At 46.3% G+C, this 9,092-nt stretch overlaps 1 protein-coding gene across 1 annotated transcript in view; it reads left to right on the forward strand.

Moving 5' to 3' along the window:
• The window catches only part of ATG5 (autophagy related 5), a 171,994-nt gene extending 169,729 nt beyond the window's left edge, over nt 1-2,265 (forward strand). The window contains exon 7 of the mRNA XM_015572749.1: nt 1,922-2,265. Within this exon, the coding sequence (XP_015428235.1) occupies nt 1,922-2,094 (173 nt within the window). The 3' untranslated portion in view covers nt 2,095-2,265. The remainder of the gene's footprint in view (nt 1-1,921) is intronic.
• The last annotated feature ends 6,827 nt before the right edge of the window (nt 2,266-9,092 follow it).

Raw genomic sequence — 9,092 nt, forward strand, 5'->3', positions numbered from 1 at the left:
TTTTGTTAAAATCTGTCCCTCCTCTTGGTCTGCATTTATATCCTAACCTGCCCCCCACCCCCACTTTTCACCATGTACAGGGTAGGAAAAGCAGCTGATTCAGGCTCCCAATTTTCCACTATTACTTGGCCAACCACCAAGAAGCAGAGACCACTCTCTTCACACGAGTTTAAAATTCTCACGAGAGCATCTGATTGGCTCAGTGTGACTCACGCCTCTGGCCTAGTCAGCTCTGATGGGATGATGGGGTCAAGAGTATAAATTTGGCTGCTGAGCCAGGGCAAGCTAGTGCTCAGAACAAAGTGGGGGTGATGGTGCAGGACCACTCAATGTTTACTCATCTAACAAAAGAAAAAGGACATGGTATCTGGCGTCATACAATCTGCAGACCATCTAGACATGTTGGACAATTAAAGTAATTTAGTCCAATAATGACAAAATTAGAATGAACTCTTAGGAGATAACCAAAATGGCCCAACTTCAACAGAATAGATAAATACATTAAGGATATGCATAAAAAGGAACCCACGACAACAGTGGTACATATTAATGAACTTCAACTACATACTTCAGTATGAGTAAGTCTCAAAACTATAATGATGCATGAAAAAATCAAGTCACAGAAAAATACATACCAGATAATTTTACTTATGGGAGCTTCAAAAAAACTTGCAAAATTGGACAATACATTATGTTGGATTATGTGTGTATATGTAAATTAGAAAGAAAAAAATGACAGACTAAATTGTGAGGTGGGGAATGAAAATGTGCTCAGGGAGAGAGAAACAGACCTTCAAACAGGTTGGTCATGTTTCTTAAGCTGAGCAATAGATTTAATGGCATTAGTTGTTATTATTACTTAATCTCAACTTATGTATCTTTGTATGATATATTTTGTAATTTTAAACATATATAAATGAATGCCATTAAGCAGGATTTCTGTCTAAGGAAGCCATCCCTGTGGTCAGGGGACAGTAGTGAGTAATTCTGTTTGTCAAGTGATTTTCTGGATTCTATCCATGTGACAACCACCCTGACAAGGAAGGTGTCTGGCTGGGCTGTCAGCACTGCGGCCTGGAGAACGCCTGAGCGACAGCCATGCTTTTCTCAGGTCCTTTGGCCCGGTGACAAGTTGCTCAATTATTCATCTCTACTCCTTGCTCAAACATCCCAACCATCCCTACCCCAGAAAGCCGTCTCATGCTGAGCATTCCCATCAAAACACAATTACAAACTGTTTGGTGCTTTCTTAAAAGGTTACATAGGCATAGAGCTACCCTGTGGCCCAACAATTCTACTAATATATGTCCAAAAGGATTGAAAGCAGGGACTCGAACAGGCACTTGCACACCAATGTTCATAGCAGCATTATTCACAACAGTGAAAATGTGGAAACGATCAAGAACCAGCGGATGAAGAGATCAACAATATGTGGTGTCTCTGTACAATGGAACATTCAGCCATAAAAAGGAATGAAGTTCTGACACCTGCTACCCATGGATGAGCCCTGAACAATCATGCTCACTGAAATAAATCAGAAGGATAAATCTATGATGCCACTTATACAAGATACCTAGAATAGACAACCTCATAGACACAGGAGGTAGAATCGTGGTTACCAAAGGCTGGGAAGAGAGGGAGAAAGGAGTTAGTGTTCTAATGGGTACAGAGATTTTGCTGGGGATGATGAAAAAGTTTTGGGTATAGAAGCATGGTTGTCACACAACACTGTATGTATTTAATACCTCCGAACTATATGCTAACAAATGGTTAAAATGATAGATAATTATGTTTTACCACAATTTAAAAGAAACATAATTACAGAACACTGGGAAGGATGTACATCGGGATGGAGATAGGTGTGTGGCATTTTTTTCCTTTCTGAGATTTCTTCCTAAGTTTCCTTCCTAATTCCCTGCAGAAGATCGAAACATCAGTTCACCTCCAATGCAGTCCTGCAGTCCGGGACCATCATTTCCAGCAAGATTTTCAATGCAACAAAATGAGACCTCTTACATGGAGAATTCCCTTCTTTGCTTAAACAGGCAAAGATCATCCCCAGATGCACAGAGTGGTGGGAGGAATGGGTCATGATGGGGTAGGTTAGGACTGGGCTGTAAGTAACAATGTTCAGCTGGAGTCACCCTAAGCCGGAAAGAGACCTCTCCAGGGAGTTAGGACGTGGACGCACCCCAGACATATGCAGAAGCCAGGGCCACAGTATGGTCTTTGAGGGTCCTGGGCACTATTGCTTTGTGCCCCCCCCCCGCCCGCACTATGATGTCCATATAAAAATTATTTCAATACATCTTTAAATACATCAACATTTTTGTCTCTTTTTGGCAAAATTTAATTGTTGTGGGGTTTTTTTGTGAGCTCTAAAATTTTTTTTGCTGATGTAAGAAAAAAAGAAAAAAAAAAGAAAGCAGTTTCCTAGGCCTCGAAGTATTTCCACCCTAGAACTGTGCCTACTGTGTGTGACCTGAGGACTGGCCCATGCCCTCTGTTTCTCTAGGCCTCATTCTCCTGGGGGTAGGAAGGGACTTTGAGGTCGTCTGTGCCACCTCCCATGCAGGCAGGAATCTCACTAAGGTGTCCACCACATGGGGTCATGCAGTGTCTGTCTCCAGCGTGGGCTCCCAAGTAGCTGCTCTCAGTACAAGCAAGTGCTTGATATTGAGCTTTTGAGCAAAAATCTGCATCCCTGTAACTTTCACCAACTGCTCCTAACTTCGTCCAACTGGAACAACACAGAACAAGTTTTAAGTCCTTTCGATATTTGAAGACAACTCCTATGTGTCATTTCTACCCTTCAATCCAAGCTCTCTGCTCCAGGTTAAGCACCCTGAGATCCATGTGACAGGATTTGCACACCCCTGACCTGCCGAGTGCCCTCCTCCAGACAAGGGCCAGTGATCTGACTACACCTGTTCCCCCTGCCACAACATCACCCTTCTCCCACTGTCACTTAATAGTGGGTCACATGGTTGTCATACACTAACCCTGTAATTAGTTGGACCCGTAGTTCTTTGTTTCCCTTTCAAGCTGTAGTTAAGCCCCACTATCCCAATCTTTACTCAAGTCACCAAGCTCTTCAGCATGGAAATGTACTTTCTTTGTCTTGGTTCATGGTAATCCTATCCAGATCTTCATTCTGTCTTCCTGGTCAGAGGTTGTCCTTTCCATGTTTGGTTATCTACAGATTTAACAAACACACTTTTCATCCTAATGTGGCAGAGACAAAAAAAAATTTCTATTTTCAAATTTGCCAGCACTTTTCCCCGTAACTGACGCTTGAGTCTGTACCCTGACCTGGTTGGAACCAAGAAACTTCGATTTTTGATTTGAGAGTGATTTTTGCATTCTGGGAAAAAGGAAATTAGCTCTTGGAGTTTATTTGTCTTTTTGTTCTACAAGGACTCCTTTTGATCATGGTTTTCATTCAAGTCAGTGGTCGGCAAACTCATTAGTCTACAGAACCAAATATCAACAGTACAATGATTGAAATTTCTTTTGAGAGCCAAATTTTTTAAACTTAAACTATATAGATAGGTACATTGTTATTAACTTAATTAGAGTACTCCTAAGGCTTAGGAAGAGCCACACTCAAGGGCCAAAGAGCCGCCTGTGGCTCGAGAGTCGCAGTTGGCCAACCACGGTTTGAAGTCATCAAGTGAAAGGCTAGATGTTATGGGACAACCTCCAGGAGAGATGAATTCTCCTGGCCACATGATGGTGGGCCATTGCTTTGGTGAGAGGCAGCTGGGAGAAGATAGCGGTGAGAAGTAAGGTCAGTGGGGCAGCTGTCTCCATGAAGTTTCTTTTTCTGCTCTGCCATTCCCTTACATTATACTGCTGCCTTGGGGGAAACAGGCAGCTTGTGTTGGCCAGGAGGAGCAGAAGTGAAGACAATGAGAAGCAACCAAGTGGGTTTGGAACACAAAGTCATACTCCCAGGGTGTCCCAGGAAAGCGCGAGGGGGCGTGGGGCATAGGTGGACTCTGACATGGGTTACTCAGGCAAGGGTGACTTGCGAGGGCTGGGGAACCTGGGATGTCCAGGTTAGGGGAGACCTTGCTAACAGTGAGAAGGCAGGGATTCAGGAGCTCAGCCACAAGAAGAGTCTTTTAGATGCTGTCAGTTTTCCATTAGCTTTCAAGTAACACATCTGAGCTATTCCACGAGCCCAATGCCCTCTAGCTGTATCGGTATCATCCTACCCACTTGCCTACATCTTTATTTTCTGTGGGTTGTTTTTGGTTTCTTTTTAAGTACAAAAGTAACTGTGCTCTTCAGGAAAATCCAAATGATACAGAAGTATATTGGGAAAGCATTTGTCAAAGGTTATGTTAAAATCAGGGCTTGTGGCATTTGCCAGCTTCTATTGACAGCGGAGCTCTTGTTGAGTGGGTGTGCTGCCTGCCCTCCTGTCTGTCCTGGCTCCCTCTCCCAGGCCGAGTGTGGTCTATAGACTCAAACTAGTAGAAGAATCACATTCGCCTTTAAGTTCCTCAAGGCGGTGTTGTCACTTAGCAAGAAGCAGTATTTGAGGGCCAACCTAAGGTTTTATGAGTGGGAATAAAAATAGAATTTAGAAAAATACTGTATTCTGTTGGTGTACAAAAATATTGACTTTTAATTTCTACATGTAAGGTGGTAGAGCTCAGTTGCTTTTACCTGCCATTCGTCCTTTCCCTCATTTGCAAATAGCACCCCAATTTTCCTTTGGGGAACAACTCCTCCCCCACTCTTACCCCGGTGGTCTGTGAGGGGCCACCCCCACATCCTGGCTTTATGGACAAGCATGTAACCTAGGCCTAGACGACAAGAGTGACACACCCACCTGCCCTAGTGACCTCAGAGAGGGGCTTGGGGTCCAGTGGGCCAACCATGGTCAACCCCAGGCTTTCTGCCTGTGTTGTTGGTAAAGAAGTGCTCTCCATCTGCAGGGCTGCTCCACTGGAGGGCGTCCGCCTGAGCTCAAGCGGCTACTTTGCCCTCACACAGGAACCCTGGTGTGGTCAGTGCCAAGCAGAGAGGGAGACACTCAGGTGCCAATGACACCGTCTGCTTACAGGAGTCCCGTTCCACCTGAAGCTGTGCCCGGAATCCTCCATCAAAGCTACTTTGAATGAGGCCCTGTCACTGACAACTGAGAGGCCAGTCACCTTTTAGCAGCTGCAGTAGAAATGATCTTTCTGCAAATGTAATTGGTGTGGCAGTTGCATTTTCTTTATTCTATGTTGAATTTATCAAGATACATGAATATATGAATGGGATAGTTCTCAGAAGTCTGAATAATCAACTGTACAAGCAATATTTGGAATTTTTAAGCAACAGTTAGGCAAGGCAATTAGGAGGAAATGTGATTTCATGTAGTGTCAAAATCACCGGGAGAGCAACTTCAGTTCTTTAGACAATTGACTAACCCTGTAAACTCTTTAGACCCAAATACAAAAGTAAAGGTGGCAACAAAAGGAAGTCAAGCAGACTGCTGACATTTACATGAAACTGCAGCTGGTAGGAATGCTGCCTTTCCTCACACAGCGTGGACTTGGCTCCTGTCTGGTTCAGAGGCTGTCCACTAGCAGCTGGAGGGGGCTTGGTTAGACTGGCAGGCCAACACCACACGTCACCTACCATTCTTTTCTGAACTTCTGGGGAAATGCCTTTCCTGGTATGTATGTGTGTGTGTGTGTGTGTGTGTGTGTGTGTGTGTGTGTGTGTGAGTTTGATGTGGTTCTTAAGTCTCGTTGATGGACAAGTGTGGCCCAAGCTTCAGACCAGGAGACAGGGAAGCCCAAGTTTTAATTTTAGGTATGATACTGAATCCTTGTGTGGCTTTGAAAAAGCCACTTAACCTCCTGGCCTCAGTTTCCCTGTCTGCAAAATAAGGCTCATAATCCAAACTTAGATGCCTCACCGGGCTGCTGTGTGCATTAATTATTGTTTATAGTGCAAGTGGAAGTTGAGCTGTGTTAATTATTATTATCATTTCTGGGTCTTCCAGCCAAGTTCAAGCCAAGCCCTTGTCTTGCTTTTAGTTCCTGAGATCTGACAAGATACAGCCCCAGGCCATGTGGAGGGCCATAAACCCAGGCTAATCAGCAGATTATGCGTATCTCACTGCAAGGGACTGGCCCAGTAGACTGCCAGCCACAGGCCTTCGGTGCTGGGTTCTGGGGCAGCCCAGGGATCCACAGGCTTTCTTAGAACCTTGTTCTAACAGCTGGACTTGTGAAGCTGCTGCCACACTCCTGTCCCTGGCCTCTTTGTGTACCTGCCACTTAATTTACTAAGAAGTCTGGAGATCAATAAGAGGCACTCACCCTGTCATTAGACAAGGCCCTAAATTGCAAGTTACAGGTGGAGAAGCTTCAGAAGTATTGTGATCACTCAAGAGGAAAGATGACTAATCGCTTTCTTCTGGTCACTTATTTGGCGTATGTCTTTGGTTTCTACTCTCTAAGTACAACAGTTATCAGATTTCCATGTAAGTGGGTAGCTTCATTGAAAACACTTGTGGGTTCTGCCACTTCACCTAGTCCAAACTGCTTAGTTGTATTTCCCCACCATCACGTAAAGCTCGGGAGATGAGTGGAGGAGAGAAAGCTCACCTCACCCACTGCCATCTCCATCTCCATCTCCATCTCCATCAGTATCACTATTGCGTATCCGGGAGACACCGTGTGTTTAACCCTTTGCAGGGAGGTTCATCTCCACATAACCAGTGCAAGTTGCATAAACAGTTCCAGCATGTTTGGATCTTGGCCGTGTGCAGAACCCTGGAGTTTAGAAAACAGTGTCCAAATGCATGAGCATTCTGAAGAGCAGAAAAATCTGTATTTTGCAGAAGGCTTCAAGCAGACTGTCCAGGGCACAGAGGCAGTCCATTTCCTGTATTGGCTCACTTGGCAGGGGCTGGAGGCATCCGATTTTAGGGAAATTGTAAGCCCCCTTGGAGGCACCATCCATACCCACCGAGGACTGGAGCCAGTTGTTCCAGGGCAGATCATGCCCCTGCCTGTGTGCTTGACACCCGTGTCCAGGAATACACTCACATCTATTTGCACTGATTCATAACTGTCTCCTTCCAAATTTAGTCCTTGCCATTAATATCCCCCACCAACACACACACACACACACACACACACACACACACACACGCTGTCTTCACCCCACATGCCCTAGCCCTCACTTTCCCCAGCTCTGTAATCCCCTGGCAAACAGTCAGGGCCTGCCTGGCTCTTTTGTCTGCTCAGCACAGCAGGCAGACGGCGGCGGGGTGTTGGTGAGTGCTAGTTAACTAATTAATGATTGTAAAGTACTTTGAAAACATAAAGAACGAGATAAATGCCAAGTATTATTGTTATTAATGATGAGGAGGCTGTTTAGTCATCCTCTGCTGTGAACTCAGCTCACGGCTCCACTGTGGCCGCAGGCTGATCTGTGAAGGAGGCTGAGAACGCTCCTCCTCTCTGCAGGCGCTGTTTCACACTGAGTCAGTGACCACGGTGAAGGCCAGGGGCCAGGAAACCTCTCCTCGTCTCCCACCTGCCCTCGAAGCACGGCCTGCTTTGTGGCTGTAATGCTAACATTTACCGAAAGCCAGGCTCTGAAACTGCCTGTTTCCCATTCACCTGTTTAGTAAGTTCGCTGATGTTTGAGTTCTTAATTATGGTGATTAGCCTGCCCTATCTAAGCACAGGATGAAGCCCGCAGCAAAGCCGCACTTTGCATTTAGCGGATGGACTCACTTACACACATGATCATTATCTCTTTTACATGTTTTTGGTGCTTTCTCCTTGTCCCCCTCCCTGCCCTCCCCAAATGCTTCTATTCCCATTTGCTCATTTGAAGAGTAATTCAGTCGCCTTAGGAAAGGCAGATGTATTTTCCCCATTTTACAGATGGGAATCCGGAGGCTTAGGGCATTAGAGGCCTTGCCTAGGGCCCCAGGGCATCTAGAATCTGGTGGCAGGGTCACACACAGGTCACCCCGCTCCCCTGTGCCCAGGCTGAGCGATGCCCTCTGACACACGAGGTGATTGCAACAGATTCCACACACCTGACAGGATGTGCAAGGAAATGGTAGAGACACTCCGCGATATAGTCAAGTGAGGCAAACACACTGGACTTTGCACCGCAGTCTGACCGAAGCCCCAGCCACGGCTGGCACCGAGACGTTCTCTGTGTCCTGCCTGAGGCTTGTGCTCCTAGGACTCTGACAGCCTAACAGCGCCAGAAAGACCTCAGAATCCAACCGTGTAATGCATTCCCTTCACAGACGATGACACTTGGGTCCAGAGATGTTAAATTACTCCTTCAAGGTGACAGAGCCGTTAGGCAATGAGGCTCGAGGCCTGCTCCTTCTCATAGCCATCCCTGACTCAGGGTCAGGCCCCTACCACGGAAGGTCAAGCTTTAGGTGGTTTCATGTTCTTTGAAGTTTTCTGTATTTCCCAAAATTTCTTCTGAAACCAATGAAGAAATAATCCGAGAACAAGGGATTGTTACATGTGTGCAGAGTGGGCATGCAGGTGGGGAGCCCAGCGTCTCTCTTCCCAAAACACCGAACTCTTTCTCATATTGACAATTTTTCAACCGAGTTCATCATTGCTGTCGGAGCGGCTATTACAAAACATCACAGACCGGGCGGCTTACAAACGACAGAAACTCCTTGCTTACAGTTCTGGAGGCTGGAAATCCCAGCTCAGGGCCAGCACGGTCGGGTGAAGGCCCACTTCCAGTTTGCAGGCTTCTTACATCCTCGCTGTGGGGGAAGGGGCTGGGCGCCATGGCCGTCTCTCTTTTAGAGCCCTGAGTCCATTCATGGGGACTCCACATCACCTCCCAGTGGCATCCCAGCACCATCACACTGGGCACTGGGATTTCAACAAATGAATTTTGGAGGTGGGGGGAGACGTCAGTATTCAGTCCATACCACTGGTTATCGTCTCCCATTTTAGTTTCTAAAAAGGAGGCGTTTCAACAAGTCTACAACCTAGTTCTAGGTCAAAGCTAGTGGGGGACCTGGGGCCAGGAGGGCTGGTTGGTCTGACTCTCAGCCGCGGTGGGGGGGGGGGGGGGGG

Source organism: Myotis davidii, unplaced genomic scaffold (assembly GCF_000327345.1).
Source record: "Myotis davidii unplaced genomic scaffold, ASM32734v1 scaffold68, whole genome shotgun sequence".
Classification (NCBI taxonomy): Eukaryota; Metazoa; Chordata; class Mammalia; order Chiroptera; family Vespertilionidae; genus Myotis; species Myotis davidii.